At 41.1% G+C, this 23,246-nt stretch overlaps 1 protein-coding gene and 1 long non-coding RNA gene across 2 annotated transcripts in view; both read right to left on the reverse strand.

Moving 5' to 3' along the window:
• Window positions 1-23,246, reverse strand: part of LOC115398889 (uncharacterized) — a 154,203-nt gene that overhangs the window by 55,023 nt on the left and 75,934 nt on the right. The window lies entirely within an intron of this gene.
• LOC115398888 (gamma-aminobutyric acid receptor subunit pi) overlaps window positions 17,327-23,246 on the reverse strand; it is a 53,310-nt gene continuing 47,390 nt past the window's right edge. The window contains exons 6-9 of the mRNA XM_030105891.1: window positions 21,480-21,617; window positions 20,964-21,116; window positions 18,694-18,884; window positions 17,327-17,939 (exon numbers count right to left, since the gene is read on the reverse strand). Of these exons, the coding sequence (XP_029961751.1) occupies window positions 17,577-17,939; window positions 18,694-18,884; window positions 20,964-21,116; window positions 21,480-21,617 (845 nt within the window). The 3' untranslated portion in view covers window positions 17,327-17,576. The remainder of the gene's footprint in view (window positions 17,940-18,693; window positions 18,885-20,963; window positions 21,117-21,479; window positions 21,618-23,246) is intronic.

A 23,246-nucleotide genomic window follows, 5' to 3' on the forward strand; every position in this document is an offset into this window, starting at 1 on the left:
GGCTCAGCTCCTCCAGACGTAACTAATCAATCGAGCAGACAGATAAAGTCTAGTCAGGCATCCAAAGTTCCTTGATGCAGTGTTTTTTAGCTTTTCTGAACAAGGGCAGATTATTTCAATTGATTAACATTCATTATTATTAACAATATCAAGTGGTTGTTTTGATGATGAGCAAGTGTAGAGGTGTGGGGGAAAAAAATGAACCGTGACCACCCCACTAAACCACTGGCTTTTACGTAAGTGGTAATTGATTTTTTATTTTTTTCCTATATTTTTATTTTTTTCGCATATTTTTAAAAAAATATTCATTTGTGTGACTGTTACTTGAAGTGCTAATGAATTCGATGTGAAAAATATTCTGAGAAACAAAATACCTCCTACAAGATGCCTGGTTCCACCGTGCTATCAGTACTGTTGCAGGCATGTAATTCAAGGTTTATGGGGTCTTCGTGTTGGTGCAGTAGTAGTAACATTAAAATAACGTTTTGATACACACAGACCTGCGCATGCGCAGTGCTCAGCGGAAGGATATACCGGAGCACAGCATTAGAAGCCATAGACTCGGCTGCTGTGCGCCGGTATATCCTTCCACTGAGCACTATGCTTGTGCAGATCTGTGTGTATCAAAATGTTATTTAAACGAGTTAAAAAGAAAAAGCGTCTTTTAAAATTTTTTTATAACAATTCGAATTTACTTCACGTGCTAATACGCCATCCTGCTAATACGCCATCCCCCGGACCACTGTGAGGAGTATTTTGTCCACTTTCGTCAGTCTGACTCTGTCTCCTGTTCACCTCCAGCTATTGAGCTAAGCTAACTACGATGCTAACTGCTGGGAGCCAGCCACTGGACGCAGAGAGACAATAAAGGTATGTATGATCTTGTCTCACTATGAAAATGATAGGGATAGGGCGTGGGTCCAAAATCTTCGGAGTATTACTTGAAATCTTGAGATGGATAGGCAAGCCTGTGTCTTTACTTTGCAAAGTTTGCCAACTTTTTTCATGAAACAAGTGTCATCTAATGTCAATCACTTTTTAGTATTGCATGTATGAATAGTCAGAAATTGGCTGGTGGGCAGCAACATGTGAGACTCTCAGGCCACCGGTTGCTCTTCTCTGATACAAACTTTGTTGTAATTGTGCAGACTATAACTGGGCAAAAACACAAACTCATGCTGTAATGTACCTAATGCCTACTCTGAAATTACAACTTCCACTGTATTATTCCTTCAAGAGCAGATGAACTGCCACCACAAACCCTCTCGCTTATGCACAAAGCACAATATTCCCCATTGCTCTGCAGTCACGCAGCAAAATTTAAAATGCCACTACCAATTAAACTTCACCAAGCTCAAACCCAAAATATGAATGCACGATTTAATACAAACTTATTTGCAAGCTCGTTCTTGCCCTGCCGACGAGTGCCTCCATCTCTTTTCAGTGCGAGACAATAATAGACCTTTTTCACAGCAGAGTTTTTAATTGTCCTCGCAGGAAAGGCACCCGGGTAATTAATAATGTCAACAATGGCTCAGTTTATTCAAGTGTCACAATAAGGTACTCCAGTGTGTCAGCACGCACAATACCCGACCCTCCGCTAAGTGGAACGCGGCCCACTGTGAGGTTTGTACAGACACGTGTGCTTCTAATGCTGTGACATCAGAAAATCTGTCTGTCGTACTTTACAACCACATCACAACCGCCGAGTCTCAACTTCCTGGCTCGTTTGAAGGTAGCTTATCTCAGGAAGGAATTTGATCAATTTTTCGTCTTTTTGAAAAGTACAAATCATGTGGATTTGAGGCAGTTTATTGCAGGGCTTTTTGTGGATTCAAATACTGGCTGAGTGGTTCCTGAGGTTAACTGGTGAATCTAAATTGCCCATAGGTGTGAAGGCGAGTGTGTGTGGCTGTCAGTGTGTGTGTGTGTGTGTGTGTGTGTGTGTGTGTGTGTGTGTGTGTGTGTGTGTGTGTTGGCCCTGGCTCCAGCTCCATGTATAGAACAGGAGTGTCAAACATGTTTTAGTTCAGGGGTAAAAAAAGTTTCTGTTTGTTTTGGTGCTGAGTGTGTCTGATGAAAATGTCTGAATTCACACAAAAACCAAACTGTTATGATGGAAGATTAACACACACAACTTTTACATCACATGTCACATAAATTACATCAGTTTTAGGATTCAACAGAAAAAAAGTTGCAGTTTTTTTTCCTAAACATAATCAATCTTCATGAGTTAAACCTCGGTGTGAATAATCGTTGGTCCCGCACAGGCTGCTTTCAATGCTCGCGTGTCGCCGAGGGCCTCCTGGGGAATCAAGACGTTGTATCACTTTGTTTTGTGGACATGCTAATCCATCAAAGACATTTTTCGCAGTGAGTAGAAGAAAAAAAAATACAGAAAATTGTTTTATGAACCAGTCAATTTGGGACGAGGCAGACTGCAAAGTGAGATGGAAATATTTTTAAATCAAGTTAGCTGATTTGAAATGAGATGGGTTTTTTTTCCAGCCAGACGTTTTGACATTCTTAATAACGGCGTCAGTCGTGCACGCGGGCTTTGTGACAGGGCTCACTGGGACACCTGAACGCAACAAAGCGATCCTTCGTTGTGCTAATTACACCCATGCTTCCCCCCTCAGTGGCAAGTCACAGGTATTATACCCAGGGCTTTGCTGCTGGCTGCAGTCATGCTGAGAAATACAAAGATGGCTGACAGCAGTTGGGCGGCGGCGGCGGCGGTGGCCTCTTCAGGTGGCGCACGTGCAGGTGCAGTGAAGGAGCAGTGAAAGAACAGCTGTGCTGTTTTCAAAGAATTTTCTTTTTCACCTTTTCCAAATCTCCACTTCTGTCTGAGTTAACATTGATCACCGTTTTCTGTGACTAGTATGTCCGTTTACATATTAACAGAAAGGTATTGAAATATCACCGTTTTCGCTCCATGTAAACGGGTTCTGTGTGGCTGCTGCAGGTTCGGGGTCTTCTGTACTCCTTGTGCTGTTCTGCTGCCACAGCTCTTTCTGGAGAGAGCAGCCATCTTTAATCTGATTAGTATCACCTGTGCATCTCTTCTGATGACGCTGCTGTGGAAACACTCGATTACAGTGGAGTTTCACCAGTAGATTGTTCAAACATTAACCACTCAAATCAAGCTTACGTTCATATGTTTACCTGATAAAATGCACTATACATGTTTGCCGGCTATGTCTAACTTTCAAAGGAATGTCAAGCTGCGTGTGGAGCTCCTCAGATCTCTATTCGTCCAAAACTGGGGCGAGTGTGTTCAACGTAGTGAGCTAAATGAGCGCTGCTTAAAAGGTTTGAATGAAATTCAATTGGTGGGGTAACGGCTCCGATTGTCCAGATCTGCAAATTACAATACAGATTGATACAGAATAGGACATACAAAGTGCAGTTATTTTCAGCCAGACTGCTGCAGTTCAGAGGCATTACATGGGTGGGGCAACATTAACCTGGGGGTCGCCATGATGGGAAATCATGATGAAAGTCAAGGCTAAAAAGAAGAATAAATAAAATAATTCTTTTTGTGCCTTATGTTTGACATCTCTGATGTAGCCGTTAGTATTGAGTATATAATATTTAGGGTCAAGTATCAAGATATGATGTTGTGCCTTTAGTACTAAGTATCAAAATATATTATGCTTCAGATATCATGACATATCAATAAATCATATTAATATCATCAACATTTTATGAATTCCCTTCTGTTTGTGATCTCTAGCAGACCCACTCCAACAACATGTCTAACCAGGAGCCTTCAGTAGAAGCAGCAACTGGATTCCAAAGCCTTTTTGTTTTATTTTTTGTAAATTCCCTGATATATACAATTTTGTCAGGCAACCTCTGGACCCCTCTGAGGGCCCCAGATTATTCCCGATGGGATCCGCTCTATGCTAAATCCTGCCTATGGCAAGAAGTTGGGGTTAAATTATTAATTGAGGGTTGAATACATCGAGCATAATTTTTAATGCATGAATTTGGAGCACAGAAGAGTCATTGTGACTTGTTGAACATAGGCATATGTAATTGGTGAGTTACAAACACAGATGTGGTGAATGGGCTGTCAGGTCAGTACAGTAGATTCCAGACAGAGGCTTTTCGCTGCCGAGTTTGCATGTTCCTCCCATCCTCTGTCAGCTCAGACTGGCTTCCTGAAGTCCCCTGTAATCCTGTTCTTCTGATGTGAAGAACATATATGACCGGAAAGACTGCAGCTGCTGCTATTAGCACATGGTAATTAGGGTATAAACACTTCATCATCATGCAAAGTTGAGTATTTAAAGGCTGAAATGTAATTGTAAAAACAGTGGGAGTAAATGTACCTTTTCCAGGTATTTAAGAGACAAAACACCCTCGCTTCAGCTGGTCAACGTTAGAAATGGAAGATTTTTATATATGCATGAGGTATACTGCAGCTCATAAATAAATATGTGGAGTAACGATGGAACTGTTTAAAACTTAATCACAAAAAAAGCCTATGTGCCTATTCTCTCTTTTAAATTTTAACATCATTACCTCCAATTCTAGCCACACAAAGGAAGAATGATGGAATGGGTGCAAGAAGTTATAATGTAATAAGCATAGAACAAAACAGACTGGAATACGGTTTATATTGTCACCTTATATTCATACACTGCACATATGGGAGCCCATATGGTTGCGCTTTCTTACATCCATCCATCTTCCCGCCCTGCCTTCACCCGCAGTCAGCTGGGATCAGCTCCAACACGGACGAAGAAAGGATGAAGTGAGGACTCCCTGGACGGTTCGTCAGTCCATCGCTGAGACGACACAAACAGATGCCCTCACGTCCGCGTTTAGGAACTTTTAGGATCTACGGTTGTGGCACGTCTTACTTCCTGCAACAGCTTTATGCTACTCTTTCAACATGCAACCATGAAAACATCCGACTGGCTCTAGATTTACCCTGCAGTCCAGGGCAACAATCCTCTTCACACAGCCAATGCCATTAAGTTCTACCTTAGTACTTAATTGTTATGGCAGTGGCGGTACACCTCGCTGAACAGCTTCGATCTCATCACCCTGGAGGATGTTTGGGATCGCATCAAGAGACAGAGACATTTGGACCAACCTGCAGACCCCCCCTGCAGAGCTCCGTGAAAAACTGAGAGAGCTCTTCCTGTTTTGGATGTATTTAAACGTCGTTAAATTAAGTGAAATAATTTAATTCATTCTCTGTACCAGTTTACCCACATTAGGGTTGTGTGGTGACGGAGCAGATCTCAGTTAACAATGAGGGTCAACAGAAAACTGTCAAACACTAATAATTTTTTGGGAAAAGGTGTTTATGAGCAGGTGAACAAAAAGGAATGACAGTGATATTTGCTGCACATCTAAGGAAATACTCATAATGTCTTGTAAATATAATTAATTCAGCAGTGTGATACATTCCTATGAATGACAAATCTCCTCCATCCATCTATTTAGCATTTCCCTCTGTGACATGGAGCAGTCATTTCATTTTTTCCTGCACAATATCAGAAGAGCAAAGCCAACCAATCGATAAACCTTATCAATTCATTAAGTTTCTTATTAACATCGCAGTCACATTTTCAGCTTTGTAATTTGCTTCAACCTGTTCCATCACCCAAGCTGAACCTGGTTTTAATGAGCATCATGTCTCTTCCAGCGACTGTAACCTGCTGCTCCCCGAGGACAGGAACACTGGAATTAAACAACAAGCCCAACAACAGACGCACACAAGTTCCCCACAATGTAATCGGCTTAAGACGTTAAAGGTGGTGGTGTTGGGTGGGTGGGAGTAAATTCTGATAACAGATGTCTTCTCAGTGCATCAACATGTGAGAGAGTCTCATTATGCTTTGTTGCACAGCGCTGCTGCTTTTTGCACTGCAGTGGATTTGTGCTGCTGCTGGTGGTGATGGAGGAGGAGGAGGAGGAGGTGGTGGAGGGGTTGGAGGGAAACATGGTTCCACACTGCCATCTGGTGGCCACAGGCAGATCACGCTCATCCTCTTCTCTGCTGTGTCACAGGAGCACATTGTGGCTTTATGGGGTTAAAAAGGTGTGACTGTTTACCAAATTTGCTGGATATGGTCACGCCGCACCCTTTTAAGCTCTATTGTTAAGAAGAAGCCACGTGGATCTTTAAAAAGGGCTTTGATATGCAGGGATTAAACCGGAGGCCGTCGGGCAGACCTCGGGATGAAGCAGGAATTCTGATTGATTGCAGCATAGGGCAAAAATTCCTTTGATCAATCTGCTCCCATCTTTTGAAAAAGGTCTCATCAATTGTTTATCAGTGATCGTGAAGACTTCAGACATTTATCTGCCTGACAAGACTGTAATTACTCGCAGCCCCTACCTCCCTCCCAGGCCCATTTGATTGGACCGCTATTGATATTCCATGGATCGTGAAGAAAAATGATTGTACATGTTATTTCACATTCCCATGCGGTTTTGCCGCTAAGACAAATGGTCCATTTGTCTCCTTCATGTTAGTACTCTCTTCACATCTACCACCCCGAGCTTTGGTTTGATGCTGTAATACCCCCCTCACCACTCTGACCGCGCTCCTTCAAACCGGTTTCAAGGCTCGATGTTCTGTGGAGAGAGGTAGCACGCTCTGCAGTATGACTCATCTTATCAGGCTGTGGGTTACACAGATGTGACTGATATTTCAGAGAGTCCACTCGGCCACAGCGCAGACTCGTACAGGATTCGAGAAAAAAATAAATAAAATAAAAAAAACAAAAACCCAAACATCCATGCGGTGAAGTGCTGAGGTGTTTGAAGAACACACACAAGAAAGTCAATAATAGGGTCTTTTTAAGTTGTGTGTGTGTGGCCTTTGATGATGCTGACTGTTACAGTTAAGAAAATTATTTTATGTTGCACTGAAGTGTAAATCTCATGTATTTTAAGAAACAGTTGAGTTGATGTCCCACCCAATAACACATCCAGCTCAATCATTAGCAAAACTCAAGCTGTTTGTAAGCCTTTCACATCCCTTCCAGTGCAGCTTGTACCCTAGTTTGTAACCTTAAACACAACTGTTCAAGTTAAAAAAATGCATTAATTTTGCATTTTCGTTTGAAAACGATGCAGCGAGCATGTTGGGCCGGGAGTGGGTGGTTGTTTTTGGGAGGATATGGTCTGGGAGTCACACCACTCTGGAGGCTGCCATTGTTATTGTCTGTGTACTCGCATACGTGCAAAAGAACTATTTACTTTTTTTTTACTTTACTTTTAACGGGGCTTGAGGTAATTAGAGATCATAAATCAACCTCTCATATATGGTTCTGGACTGTAAGAAGAATAACAGTACAAAAATTTCTGCACAAGAAGAGTAATGAAAACTTCACACAGATGGGCCTAAGTTGGATGTCTTAAATGCAGTCAGAATGATTTTTTACGCCTTGTGTGAATGAATCAGATACTGCCGTGTATTTAAATGTCTTGCTTTAATTAACTCTGCATATCTAAGAAGGACTCGCTTCAGCACATATTGCCATTCTTCTCTTGTGCAAAACTGAAAACATGCCCACAATATTCTCCATGTTTTGGTTTTGAACTCCATGTGATGTACAGTAAGGATGGTTCAGTGAGGCTCTTTTTAATCACGATACAGAGCCACTAAAAAGCTAAATGTGCATCACGTAGGAAATTAAAAAGTGAGAAACATTTTTAACAGCTTGCTTTTTTGCCTTGATTCAGTTCCTCACACTTTTCTGTTTTAACTACCCCGAGGAACTGCTTCACCAAGAGTTTATCCGTCTATATTTTATCCCACTGATGGTCCTGTGTGGCTGAAGTTCCTGAAGGCCATCCCAGATGAATATAAGAGAAGGCTGGATACACCCTTTACAGAAACAAAGAGTCACACACACCCACACCTAAGTGCAATTTATAGTGACAGTTTGACCAAAAGCACATGCTGGTGGACTGTGGGAGGAAACCGGAGCACCTGGAGGAAAGCCACTCACACATACAGGAAGTACTTTACCATAAGTCTTCAAGCAATTATCCTGACTCTGCATTCCCTAATTCAAATTTGTGTCTTCTCTGCAGCAGAGGGAACTCTTGGCTTTCCTTTCTTGAAGTGGCCCCTGAAGGGAACCTGATTCATTACAAGGTTTTATTATGCTGGGCTCCATCAAACCCCTCCCACTGAGATCCTAACATTTCCAGGGCTGACTGACCTTCTGATGCCTTCTATGTTTAACAAACACTTTTTTTCTGGTTGTCTGGGCTTCTTGCCATGTGGATGTTGGTGAATGTCATATGGCTGTGATCAGATGTGGCCTCTGATGCAACGTGCCAACTGTTTGGTGCAACATATAAAGTTTGAGCCAGAGCGGACCACGTTCAGTTTATTTACAGTTCACTTCCTGTTTCATGGCGAGTATGGTCAAAGCCACACCCCCAGTTGTCAGGGTGACAGAGAGTGATGGCCTCTGATCCATTTAAATAACAAAACTTACAATCTGAAGGGTTTACTTGAGGTTACTTCAAGGACTTTATATTGTCAAAATAGACTTATATTTGTTTGACTACATGTAGGTGAGCTGTGCAGACAGACATCAGCTCAACATGCCTCTGCAGTTTCCAGAGGAATGCATTCACCTGACTCAGTGAAAAGCTGCTTTTCTTGAAGAAAACCGCTCTCAGAACCAAAATATTATGATAAATTGTTCAAAATGTGATCATCTCCGATAGGGAAACACATGCCTTTGGCTCGGTACCTAACAAAAATGAAGGGAGAAGGGAAACAAACTTACATCTTCCATGCAAAAGTGCAGATACTAAACAGACTGTATTTATTTTTACATAATAAATAAGAGTGGAAGACACACCTCACATATCCATCTGGCTGTACAGTTTTTTTTTTTCAAGCTCATTTGATATGCTTTTTTTCCTCCTCAATTTGTGGTTTTGAGGAGACCTCGATGCTTTGTCACATCATCTCACTGTCTACTGTTTTTCATGTCATGTCTTTAGGTGCTCAGAAACACTAAATGTGTTTGAGTTGATAGTCACAACTTCTCTGCAGTACATTTTCACTACAGTTGTCTGGTTTGTGTCAACTGTCTTTTTGAAACAAGCAAAACAATGCAGTTTTTTTTTTCCCACTGGCAAACTGTGCTGGATTTTTCTGCTCTGTTCTCTGACTTTCAAAATCTCATTCAGATGACCTGAGAGTGGAAAAACCTTCATTGTGACTTCTGGTGTCCCTCTCAGGGGACGAACACCTCAGCTTTGATCCAGCATTTCAGCTAGAGGTGCACAGTATTGATAATAACATGAATATGTGCAAATTCACTGCAGCATTTTAATTTCAGTGTCATTTTCTCATCCGGTTAGGAGCTACTTAAAAACAGTGGTGTGTGTGTGTGTGTGTGTGTGTGTGTGTGTGTGTGTGTGTGTGTGTGTGTGTGTGTGAGAAGAACGTAAAGCAGAGCTAACCAGGTAGCATACCATTATAATTACGACATAGACAATGCAGAGTCAGATCACAGAGATTTTTATATCAGCCATGACTTTCGTCCTGTTATCACGCAGCTCTAGTTCAGCCAGCTGTCTTGTGCTCCTCCAGAAAAGTTCAAGCAAAATATCAACAAATGTATTTTGACCCATCTTGTGATCTGCGGGAATCGGGTGGATGATCCTCTGTTTAAAAGGCTACACAGAAACCCAAAACTCAACATGGAGACACTGCTCTTAACCCAGAGAGCAGAGACACAAAAGAAAACTTTCAAGTTGTTGATATGTGTTGGACATTTTGCCATCATCGTACCTGTCCGCCTCAGCTGAAGAAATGAGGAAAGTGCTGAGACAAGCAGAAGTCCACAGAAACTAGACATGATAATGTACCTGTGTGGAAGAGATAAGCCGGCAACAGAGGAACAATGAACAGCAAGAGAACTCAGAACAAGACAGAAAACCATGGATACTTTGTTTTTCTTCTTTTCAGGCGAGTTTCAGCAGAGTCCACCGATCTTCATCTGAACCGTGACTCTTGACACCAAACATACAGACTACAATCAACAGGTCCAAACCAGTTTTCAGAAAGGTCGTTACAAGGTATAATTCAAAAATAACAAACATGATTTAACGACGCTCACGCCTGTGGATCAAACTCAAGCGCCGCGGCACTTTCACAGGCCTCTGAACTTTTTCAGATTGAGTCAGACTGCTTTAATTCACCAGAAGCTTGTGCAGCACAGCAGCTGTGACATGAAACCAAATGTCAGATGTGACTGTCAGGGCAGCGCCGTGTTTCACGGACACCTCATGACAAACGTGCTAATGTGCGCTATAAGGTTGTAACGCGCCTCAGCGGGAACTTTCAAGCAGCACACACTGTGCGGAGGAGGGACTCTCTTTTGTGCCAGAGGCTGTGAAGGTGGTTGGTTTCTGTCATCGTGTGAGCAGTAATCAGCTTCATCTGAGCGAGCGGAGCTATTTTTACACCCTGAATGTTACATGTGGGCGGCTCGGAAAACTAATGCTCACACGGTGTGGGGATGATCAAGTGTTGTGATACTGTCAGCTGTTTGTGAAGCATAGGAGGGGTATAGAGGTAAGTTTACTAAAATGGAAGGATTATTGAAAAAAAAAAAAAAAAGGCTTTCTCATCTGTGGACGGCCCACAAATGATCAAAGTAACGGAACGATGAAACATTTTAACCGAGAAGATCGAAAACCCGCACCTTTGATATGTCCGGCTCGTGATCTCTTTCTGAAAGGATTTTAGGATTGGGAGAGATTGACTGAACTGAGGATGAGGATTTACAGAGTGAGGATTACCAACACTTGGTGCATCATTATTCTCAGTCCTGTAGGGAGCGCAGAGGTACTTAGGTGAGGTTACACTATCAAACACTTAAATCCCCAGAGTCTGCCCCGGGATGGGAAATACGATCATGTATTGATTAAGACACTGCTTTATGTTATTATACTTAGAATTGTGAATCTAATCTGTGGTTACTAATGCTAATGTAGTTCCTTCAGAAACGTGTGCTCATATGTCCCTGCTGGGATGTAATGATAATATATCATGCGATGATAAGTAGTTTCTGACATAGTGCCAGAAGGCCCTCAATTAAAGGCAACAATATCAAATAAATTACATGCAAATGACTAAACTCGACCACTGCATTAAGTATTACACCTCTAAATCTGTCGAGTTGGAATTAAAGGTTCAGTGTGACGTGCAAATTAACAAATCTGCTCTGTTGAATTCTAATTTATTTCAGTGTCTGACATTTAGTTTCTGCTATCCTTTGCTCCAGCACTGTCATCATCATGCAAAACCTTAAAGGCAAAGCTTGTGAATATCTATGAGCGTCAGAGTGATATTTATAAAAAGATCAAGTGATTTCCAATAAACTGTCCAAGGTAAGAAAAAGAAATCTTCAAGTGAAGCAACTTTTAAAACAACTGGTAGTTTAACCAGGACTGACTGCTTCAGAAAATTCATTCCAAGCATTGTGTTTGTGAAGTTAGGATCATTTTATCTCCTGTAATTGTTTTCTACACTTGGATGTGTCCACAAATAGAAAACAGGCACTTTTGCAAGATGAGGAAGTTGGAACTGCAGTTCTTCAGTGAAAATCCACCAAGAGGACAAAATATCGAGATATGTTATCAACGGTCTGCAAACTGTGGATCTGGAGCCACAAGAGGCTCTTCCGCACCCCTGTGCCAGTCTATTTCAATTAAAAAAGAAACATGCTTTCATTTTTATTTTATTTTCTTTCCGTTCTGAAATGGTCTAATCTCAACAGGTTAAATCAGGTGAAACAGCTCAAGTAGCCAGGATCACTGGACTGCATTAAAAGAAGAAAACAGGAGAAACAGGGGAAAGAAAGAACAGGGAAAATTTCAAAAAAGAGGGGTGGAGGATTAGCAAGAAAAAGGGTAAAAAACAAAAGGAAAGGAAATTAAAAAGAAAGGAAGCATAAAAGAAAAAATGCTGCCCTTTCACTTGAATATATTGCTGTGTTACTGGGCCTTATGAAGTCAAACAACCTAATAATTAATCTTACTAATAATCTTTTTCTGCAAATTAATATTGAATGAATGAAAGTTTTCGTTCTGAAAAGTGTGTGCAGAGGTCTGGAAAGTGCAATGTGGTTCGAAGTCTTAGAGCGAATCCTCATCCTCAGTCATTTCAAAAAATATATATATATATTTATATTTCTTAGTTCACCCCAAATTCTCCACTTGCGGGTAATGAAATCATTTTTCAAACATTTTATCTTTGCCTCCGCTTGGAACTTCTAGAGTGCCTCCAAACTGAACGCCTTTTGGAGGGGAGCATCTCACGGAGTCGACGCTCATTAAAAGTAATTGTGTGTGTGCACAGGCGTGTCGAGATCCCCCATCATCCTCTCACTCTGTGGATTCTGCTGACTCGGCGGGAGCAGAGCTGAGCTTCGGGGAATTAAGACTCACGCTCTCCCTGTATACCACCACCACCACTGGGACACTGCTGCCCCAACATCTGCAGGCTAGCTAGTCCAACTTTCTCCGCTGATAATTAGACTTTTGGACATTTTTCACATTTTCAGGCTGTTTTTTGTTGATAACGAAACTGCCTTAACACAAAATTCTCAGTGGGCAAAATATTAATTGAATTCCAGCACCACACACATTAAACCTTTTTATTGCTATCATTCATATTCATACACCAAATAAACATGCATAGTGGTGATACTTATTTACAACAGGTTAAGCATACCTATATTAACATGATACTACAGTATATAAATACATTTCACATGTAGAAGTCCCAGGAACTGTGAGGTTGTCAGCCAGTGTTGCCTGGAAGCTTTAATATTCACGTCCCACGACAGGAAAAGACAGAGCAGTCCACCGGTAGCTATATCCACCCTTTTTTCTGCTGCTGTCGAGTTGGACTGGCAATGTTTCCAATGTTATTCACGTCTTCATTGGGTATCTAAAACCGTCCCAGAGGCTGTCCTTTCCATGGGGAGCAAACCAGCACTGGCAACGTATAGCTGCAATCATGGAGCCATAAGTGAAAAATCAATTCTCTTGAAAGAGGCGTTCTATGTGCAATCACATCGACAGGAAGCTGCAAGTGGTTTGCCCATGTGGTTCTTTGGCTCCATATTGGCATTCATTTCTTGTACTATTCGCTGAGAAGGTCACTACTGCCGTGATGCGATATTGTATAAAACCTGATGGTCCGTGTTTCGCCTATTCCTACAGGTCAGTGCTCTCCGAGCTCCACGGAGAAGACCGTCCCGCATCGCTCCTTCATTCAAAGTTCAAGGAACTAAAAAATGAGAACAGAAGTTTGAGCATCCTGCACCTCTGGACCCAGATGAGACCCCAGATCATAGAAGGTATACACCAACAGGCCAATTCATGGTTTCCGAGCTTGTGTGTCGGTTCAGTGTAGGTTGGCTGAATGTTGAATGTGAGACTGTGAGGATCTTGAGTATGTGTTAGTCTGCAAGACAAAGAAAAGAACTCTCTAAATAGCAATGTAACTGGTTATCAGAAGTGTTTCTGTGTTCACTTTTGAGAAAGAGAATGTTTCAATGTTTGTATTTCATTACTGTGACTTAGTGAACCCAAGCCTCATCAACTGCATTTTAAGGCCTGCTTTGCTAAGATCCTGCTAATTTGCATGATTTTCATGTGATTAGTGCTGTAGTAAGAATAATATAACAAATTTTATCACAAGAAAACAGGACAATTCAAACTGGTTCAAAGAGCATTACACTGTTTACACAACAACCCTACGGAGACAGCATTGCCGCTTGTGTTTACCATGGAAGAATTTGATGGAGCAATGGGCTAAGTTATAATATATGAGTTCTAAAACTCATAATAAAGTCTGAGTTACGATGAAGCTTGAGGTACAATACAGAAAATATTTGATAAAATCAGCAAACAAAAGTAATGGGGAGCCAGCTGTAGAAATTACTTTCATCGAATCACTTAAGAAAAAAAGCAACAACAAGTAATTAACAACATTAATGTTCCCAGATGTGGTAAACCGCAATGCAAGTTATACATTCATTGATGAGCATTAACTATTTCCAGTATTTGCACAATCTGAGGGCAAGCCTATTTACTCCATGTCCACAAAGGGTAGCACGCTAAATCCACAATGTGTATTTTTGTCAGTCGGACATGATAATCAATGCATCAGATCAGATCATAATGTCACGTTTCCACCCAGTTTAGAAGTGTTTTTTCAATGGTTTCATTTCAGCTGCCTCCTTTTGGGGTCACCACAGTGGCTTGTGTATTTAACTTTCTACCACTTCAAACCCGTCAGGAAAGGGATTCGAACCTGTGAACACAAGCTTCCTTCCATAACCTATTTTCAGCATCACTATCCGATCCTCGATGCCTTTCGATATTCTCACCCTGAAGATACAGAAATTCCTGTCACCTTTCATCATGAATGATACTGAAGACCATCTGGAAAATTGTGCCCCAGGTCAATTATCCAATATCAACATATTATTAGTTTTGCAGGTCCGTCCTGGACTTTGATAATAGAGTTTACAACACACGGAAAGCATGAATTGGCCTTAATCCTCGCAGTAGGTTTAGCATTTTGATACAGCTCTTCCCCATCATGCTAAACCGAAACCAAACAATGCAAAAGTTACACTTGATCATCATGCAGGAGGAACATAAACTGAAGAAAAAAACCTACTTTTCTATTATCAGGCAAAGAGAGCAATCAGAAAATTTGGTGATCGATGGCATATTTAAAAAATGGTAAGCAGTAAAACTAAAACAAGTCAGTGAAGCATAAATATATATATATAGATGTTACACATCAGAAACATGGTTGTTAAAAATGAAAACCTTTGAGACTTGCATGGGGGTTAAATGAACTGTTAAGATTTCATTTAAATGAGTGAGAGTATGTCACAGCAATATCGAATACAGCAATAAATAAACATGCATCTCTGTTGTTCAACTGAATCCTGTTGTCTATCTGAAACATGAAGTGTTGTGTTCATCTGCTCACTGACTGCATGCTATTTCTGAATACCCCACTGAATGAAAAACATGGTATCAACATTTGAAAAAATGCACTTAAAGTCAGGAACTGAAGGCAAAATGGACAGGAACGGCTTCATGAAAATGGGAGTCTTTGGTTCTTTGGTTCACGAATATACCAAATATCGCCTGAACTCAAACCACCAGATACTTAGAAACCGGTGACAACAGCTTTAAAATAAACTAAACAAGAAAATAAATAAATAAAATAACTGTGGACAAGAGTTACACCTCAAATCCAGGCATTTTTCCATTTGGATAACGCACAGATGACGACATCCTCTTGAAATATTTTGACCGTTTCATTCATATTCAAATCACTCCACAATGTCTACCACAGCAAGGTCTGACTACTGCTTCATTTGTTACTACAGCACAGCGAGAAACACCAGCAGCAGCCCATAGGAAGAGAATACACTCCATATACAGTATATATGAATAAAATATGAGACCTGTCTGTTCAAGTGTCTTTTCTACAGTCTATCCAAACCTGTCATTCGCAATATGGATGTCCAAGAATTCCATATTAAAGTAATAAGAAATGAAGAGAAAGGGATCTATAAATAACCTGCAAAAGTCTCATTAACGCATTAGCATGCTTTCATCTGGATGTCACTGAGGAGGTTTTTCTTATATAATTAAAAATGTTATTATGAAGTTAGTTTTTATTTGGCACCAACATTTCAGGTTATTTCATTTTCTAACATAACTTATTGCAAGTTGATATACGATGCTCTTGGATTTGCAATCCACGCCTGAGGGTTCACCGACGAATGAAAAAATCATGACTTTGGGTTTGCAATCTGTATATACGCATTTGAGAACTGTGAGTTGGGTTTGTTTGCGAAAGACTTTATGAATTCATAAATTATGTTTTTGGCTTAGATGTTCACGACGTTCTCAGAGTAATGTGTATTTCAATCCAAAGCAGCTGTTAGGTTTGAAGCTAGCAAATCCAAAGTGGCTAACATGAGCGAGCCCTCTCGTTAGCTAACTTATTCTTTACAGAGACTTTGAGCCACAGTATTCCAGATAATTCAATCAAAAAGCTGCTTTTTAAGTGTTTTAAGCAATATTTTTGGTTTAGAACAACTTCTTCGGTGGATGGAAGCTTCAGCGTCTCTCATCATACTCATTAAATAATTGTGGCTACGCTGGCTAGCCTTTATCACTCAAGGAAATCACAGAATTTTCAACTGTTTGTTGGGAGCATTTTTAAATTAACACTACGTAGAAAGCAGAAAATCAGCCCATATGAGAAATTCAACTTATGTTGACCATAAATAGGTTTTCATGCTTTAAAATCACTTCAAACCAATTTAATAGGGACACATTTTTAATGTCTTTTAGTTGTGTTTGTGAACTCCAGTGTGATTTAAAAAAGTAAATCAAAGAGAGAGGAATTGTGTGACTCTGAAAATTTTTTTCCATAACAATGGATTGAGCTTTAATAATTCATCTGTGAACCCATAAAAGCCTCAGCAGCTTTAGTGTGTTCCCCCCAAGACAGGGTTATTATATCTTTGCCGCATTCAACTTTTGCTTTTGCTGTGTTTCTTGGTGAAACATGATTTACTCATTTAGTCACTAGTAGAGTGAAAAAAAAATCATGACATGTATGTATCTATAACAGACTCTGGACTTCCATATCTCAAAATGTTCCCTTGTGAAACAGCAGAACCAGATTTGCATGGCAGGTAAACATGTGGCGACCGCATTTCCACAATTTAACTGAAGGGACCAAAGGCCACTATAATAATAACTCAGATGAAAAACAACAACAAAAAAAAAGGTAAAACGCAAGCAAACAGAAACAGCACTGCTCAGTGAATTATAAATAACTCCCAGAAGGACACAGAAGAAAGAGAGGCATTAAACAGATGAGAAGACTGTCCTTCACAGATGTAGTTTAGAGTTTTCTCCCCCATGTAGATATTTATCCACCTCTCTCTTTTTCACCATGCTTCTGCTATCCAGTATTTTTCAACATTTCACTCTTAAATGTTTAACCTGCAGGTGGAAATTGAAAATGAAGTTTTAAATTATCAATGTTCGATCCATCAAACCGAAGAATCAAAGTGGGATGGGAACTTGCTCTCACTCAACAGGGCTGACAAATTCTGTCCTGCTGACTTTAACTGCAGCTCTATCTAAAAACAAATACACTAAAAGGAAAACGACGCGCTGGCCAGCTTCACCATTAAAAGCAATTTTCGTCTCATATATGAAATCTTTCCTTTTCAGCTTCAGGTCTATCTGATTTTGTCAAAAATCCGGCGCCGTGAAACTCGAAGCCGTTCGAAGACGCACGACTATATAAAATGGAGCAGCAAACATCGCCGTTTCCCCCAAAACAAGACTATGTGAGAATGTTACTGCACTCAAGAATCCAAATGTAGAAATTGTACACACTCGCCTCAGAACAGACCTAAGTAACACTCACTGTACATACATACAGTAAAATACACTTCTCGTCTCTCTGCCTCGGACTCGCGGAAGCTTCACTCTGGTGAGTGCTAAAAGTACAGGTAATATGTCCAGTAGAGTAGGTTGACCATGACGAACGACAGGGGGAAGGTGACTCTGGAGTAGTTGTCTATGTGGTGGGGGTTCTCCACATGACAGCAGCTTATGGAGCGGAGGATTTTGCGGAGGGTGGCCAGAACGGTGAGGCACCAGTTGGTGGGCTCCGGAGGCGCCGCCTCGGGCTTGGGCTCGCTGCCCGAGGGGCTGGACGGGCTGACAGTGAGTTCTGTGGAGGCCGGGGCCGGGGCGGGAGCGGCAGCGGGTTCCTTGCGCCTCTTGGCCCTGGAGTGGGTGGAGATGGTGGTGACGATGCCGTTGATCTCGTCGTCGAAGTCGTGCATTTGGTGGCCGTACTGCAAAGAAAGGCGGAGACAGAGCCAGAAAGGAATCAACGAGCGGGAAGCAACACACACGCCCGAACGGAGTTATGCCTCCAACTTACCTGGTCGAGCTCGTGATGGCGATATGATGATGAAAATGATGTCAGCAACCACCATGATGGACAAAATGAGTCTGACCACAACAACAGGAATCAACACCACGAACAACACACACATTTACTGTTATTTTCCAGACAACAGGTCACACAAGAGTTTATAGAAGTCCAATCTATCAAAGATGTGTCGTGAAGAAAGAAAAAACACACACAAGTTGTGCTTAAGCAGAGATAAATCTGCATTCGGCCAAAAGTTGGCTGTTCCAGGACCATCTGTGAATTTGTTCCTCCATCTCTGACCATCGTGCTTTCAGCCCACGATTCTTTGTTTTCTTCATCATGGTAACATTTTCTTTGTTTTTCTCCTGTCCTTGTCAAGATTCTAGCACACTGTGAAGTCTGTCTGATGCTCTGTTTGTTTTCTGCTGCACATTTTATCATTTCGTTTCAAACAGTGCTGTGTCGCCTTTGCTTTCCGGTGACATTTTGCTTGTGCTGTCAGTCAAACATCACAGTACATCTCTGTCGTACTGTAGCGGCATCCTGCTGGATGTAATGGTAACTTCTGACATAAAGATCGTTTCCTACTATAAGTTGTATAACCAGCCAAGCAACGAAAAATCAGTGTGACTTATAGTCCGGAAATGACAGTAGCTCCAGGAGGGTCTCACCATGAGCACGTGTGTTTCACCGTGAGTGAGGGTGCAAAAGTGGGCCACGGCGTATTCGATGAGCGCTCCAAAGATAAAGCTAAAGCAGATTCCCAAGTAGACGTCGATGGCCTTGATGAAGCAGTTGGCGTTGGGCAAGGACGTCCGAGCGCCCATCATCAGAGTAGTCATGGTCAATACCGTGGTCACTCCTGGCATGGGATAAAGACAGACACTAGTCAAGTATGAAGTATTCAATCAACCATAAAATGCCACAGGTAAGTTGAATCCCTGATTATTTTGATAATTAAAATCTTCATCGCTATCGATCAGTGACTCTTTGTTGAAATTTAAAAACAACACAAGAAAGAAGCAAGGAACAAGCAAGGGCGGCCATGACTATCCACATTAACCTCATCTTTTACTGAACATCCCTGTTGTCACGAGGTGGAATCTTGTGGTTTATTTTGAGAAGTTAGATTTGACCGCCTGGAGAATCACAACCAGCAGAATGTCATAACGTCTATATTTTAATGTTCCCATGAGATAACATCAGTGTCAGCAATGATCCCTGGAAGCTCGCGTCGTCTAAAATCAGACCTAAAAACAACAATCAAGACAAAAAAACCTCGGAGAAGTTACAATCAAAACCTACAATAACTTACGACCTATTTTAGAACATTTTAAAGCGAAATCACAAAACTCCTGTTGTGCTTTTGGTGTCTGTTTACACAACGGTGCTCAGAGCCACTGAAAATTCAACTTTTGAAAAGCAGATCCGAAGGTGGAATTTCTTTGCGCAGGTGTGTGTGGTTTAATTACAACAGCAGCAACTGGAGACTAAACAGGTGTCTGGTGTTTCCGTGTAAACAGACGTCATTTTCAAAACATTGCTGTGTTAATGTGAAGCTTTTCTGAATGGAAAACACACAAAAAAAGTGTTTTAACTTGAAACTGTGTCATGTAAATGGGGTTCTAGCAAGCTATGATTCAAACCTCCTGAGATCATACCCATAAAAACTGTGATCTTATCTCAGAAATTGCACAATAAATGACATACCTATTTTACCCAAATCGAATCAGAAAGCTTTATCTCTTAACTCCATTGTAGCTTCCCAGTTCACACAGGTAAAAAGAGTGAAAATAGGAAGTGTTAACTCAATTAAATAGGTGGTCTATCGCAGCCAAAACAGTTTTTGAAATTAAAATCACACTTGCAGATTAGGTGGGAATGATTAAAGCTCATATCTGGGAGTGACATGTGGAGCCTGTTTCAAACCTGACATTTAGACTCTTCTGTTCTCTTTGGTTTTTGAAGTGTGTGGTGTCGTCATGCCAAGATCTAAAGAGCCCTCAAAGGCCTTCAGAACAAAACAAAAAAAGAGAGAGAAATTTGGAAGGCTTTGAGTCTGGCAAGAGGTTTAAGAAGATCTCAAAATTATTTCAAATGTGTTATTCCTCTGCAAGGAAATTTATCTATGAATGGTGTAGATATCAAACAAGTGCCAATTTGTTCAGGTACGACTGCCACGGCAAATTCAGCCCAGAGCAGAATGTCTGATGGAAAAAGAAAAAAAAAAAATTCTCAAAAAATCCTCCAACAGTGTAGGTAGTGAGAAGCATGGTAGTGGAAATGTTTTGGGGAAATATTTGAAAGGTTTACGGGTTGCTTCATCGCTTCAGAGACAGGGCAGCATGCAGTCATTGATCCAACAATGAATTTTGCAACATATCAAAGAGAGCTTGAAGGCATGACGAGAAGATGTGAAGCATCTGTCTTGAAGCCAAAGTTGAAACAGAGCTGAATGTTTCCGTGGGATAAAAAAAATAAAAGGAAGAAATCCCCAAGTTCACCCGTGCAGAACATATCCACCAAGGCATGACTCAAAAAGAAGAAACACAGTTATGGGACGGCCCAGTTGAGAAAAAAAGGCCAAAAAGAAAAAAAAAAAATCCTTCAGGAAATCTTGATCAAGCATTAATAAGTCAGCAACCAGATTTTAGACAAAGATGTACAACTCAACTCCTTCAACAAACTCTTTTATCAAAGAAGAAATAAAGTGGTTTCTCGGTCCAAAGGGTCTTCAAGATCTGACACACTTGAGGGAATCTTTGAAAGTTACAGATGTTTGCCTGTCCGAACGCCAGAAGTAAATACAACAATGATCTGTGGAAATACATTTGTTTTTTTTTGGTTTTGTTTTTTTAGATAATGTAAGTAAGAGAGAGCAAAGAACCTCAGGAAGAAACCTTTTTTTTCCATCTGAGTGAGTAAAGCTGTCAGCTCTTACCAATACAGATCCGTGCTGGGACAGAGGACAGAGAGATCCAGAAGGAAACCCAAGAGAGAACCACCAACAAGCTGGAAGGGACGTAAGTCTCCAGGATGAAGTACAGAATGCTTCGCTTCAGCTCGAAGTGGAAAACCAGCCTGGGGTAATGACCTTTGTGAAGAACAAAGTAAAAACTGGTCAATTTTGGTGCGAATGAGAAATTAGGAACTTTTTTGAAACATTTATCTGCTGTTGAAAGATAGCTGTGAGATTCATGTCATGCCATTTGTGTGCATTTGGGGGCAGTGTTGAGTCACTGTAACCTTGAAGCTTGTTTTGAATTGGAATTAAAGTTAAGAAGAGCTCCAACCATGGGTTAGGCATATTTACTCTTTGTGTAAATGAAGAAGCAACAGATGAACCATCTTTTGGCACGAGACAGGCATTGTGGATGTTTCAATCAAAATCAACAATTAAGAAAAATACAGACTGTATGTTCAAACATGATAAGTGGCCAGCAGATGTTCTTGTTACCAGTTTCGTAGATGGCCTCTGAAACAGATGTGTAGTAGTCTTCCACCGTGTACTGAGCCAGCTGCAGAGAGTCTAACCCACTGACGGACTCATTCCCTCTGGTCCAGTAAAACATGACGTCGTTGATGTTGTAGCCCCCTGGGAAAAAAAAAACAGGACAAAGAAATGTTATTCTGAGATATTTCACAGTCTATAATGGATGAAATCAGCATCACAGTTATATTCTTTAATTCATTTAGGTGCTACATGCTCTACACGTGTTAATTCAAGCCCTCAGTTGTTAATATGTGAGCATGATTTAATGCATGGCACTTAATAAAACATCACATGTGGCCTTTAAAGTTTTCTTTATTGTCTACAGTCTCATACACACTGTCACCATCTCTTCCTCCAGCAATCTTAGACTTAGAAGCTAATGATTGTCAACTCAGCTTTTTTCAAGATGACAGCACAGTAAAGTGGTTTGGATGCGGATCGGCACCTCCAGGTCTGAGTCCATGATTCAGTCACTGTGCAGCCATGTCGAGGAAAGAACCGCAGCCTTCCCCAGGTGGAGGATTTCATGTATCATGTGTGGTCTTATCGTGAGATCAGCCTCAGCTCTGGACGGGCGCTCACAGTAACGCCGCCGCTGTACTGAAGTGGTGAACAGGGAGCTGAGCTTTAAGGCAGATCTCTGTGTTTACCGGGCTGCATCCCACAATGATGGTCGAGAAATGTTCTCCACACGCTTCACTCTTAATTATGGACTGAGGAACTGAACCATCTGGGAGACATTGAGGTGGTCTGAGTATAGCATGCACAAAAAGGTTGCCTAAACTGCCATCATTAAACTTTACAGGGCATTAATTTGTCATCGTGCTGCACAAAACCTGCAGTCACTCACATTTTCTTCCTCCTGAGCAGATTGTGGATTAATTATATAAAAATAGAATTGAATAATGCCTAACAGCTTGAATAGTACAATCACAAGCACAAAACAGTGTACGTCACAAGTCCAGCTCTCAGCAGGACAAAATAAAAGAGATGACTTGATCTCCACCTTGATATTAGCAGTACACTGAACTACAAAGAGAGAAATTGCAGGTATAACTGAGACCGTTCAATCTGCAGCTATGTTATGGTCTGATCCTGTTTCAGCTGACTTGTTTGGGATTGCGACCCATAGTGGGAGGTAAATTCCCTCTCTAATGCTAAATATCAGCAAAAGACAGACACCGGGCCAGAATCAAAGGGAATGTGAAAACACCTCTGGAAAGCTACTTTAAGAGCCCACGTTACCCTCGAAGAGCAAGGCCTGCACTGCGCAACACTTGAAAAGAACATATGTATTTCTACAGCATTCTACAACAAAAGCCCCCCTTTCAATTACAATGCTAATGTTTCACAAACGTAGTTACATTAGGAATATTCTCCCGTTATTCGCTTTAACGTGGCTTGACATAAAGAGCTCCAACAGGAATTGCTAATGGAAATGCATTTCTGGTGTTCATTCAATTCTTCAAAGAGGAGAGTAAAAGACCGGGGAGGGGGGAGGAAAGTCCTGGTGAGGAGCTTAACTCTTGCCTCATACCATAACAGACTAATCATGCATATTGCACTGGGCCCTAGAGAGGTGAGATAACCCAAATAAAACTTGGAATAAGACCGCGTGCAAAATTAATATCGTGGCATAGTTAAGCGTGGTTGTAGTTTTGATAGAGCAAAGTAACAAAGCATAATGATCAGTGTGGTTCTCATGTCTGAAACTGAGGGACAAAAAAAAAA

The sequence above is a fragment of the Salarias fasciatus genome, chromosome 13, assembly GCF_902148845.1.
Source record: "Salarias fasciatus chromosome 13, fSalaFa1.1, whole genome shotgun sequence".
Taxonomy (NCBI): Eukaryota; Metazoa; Chordata; class Actinopteri; order Blenniiformes; family Blenniidae; genus Salarias; species Salarias fasciatus.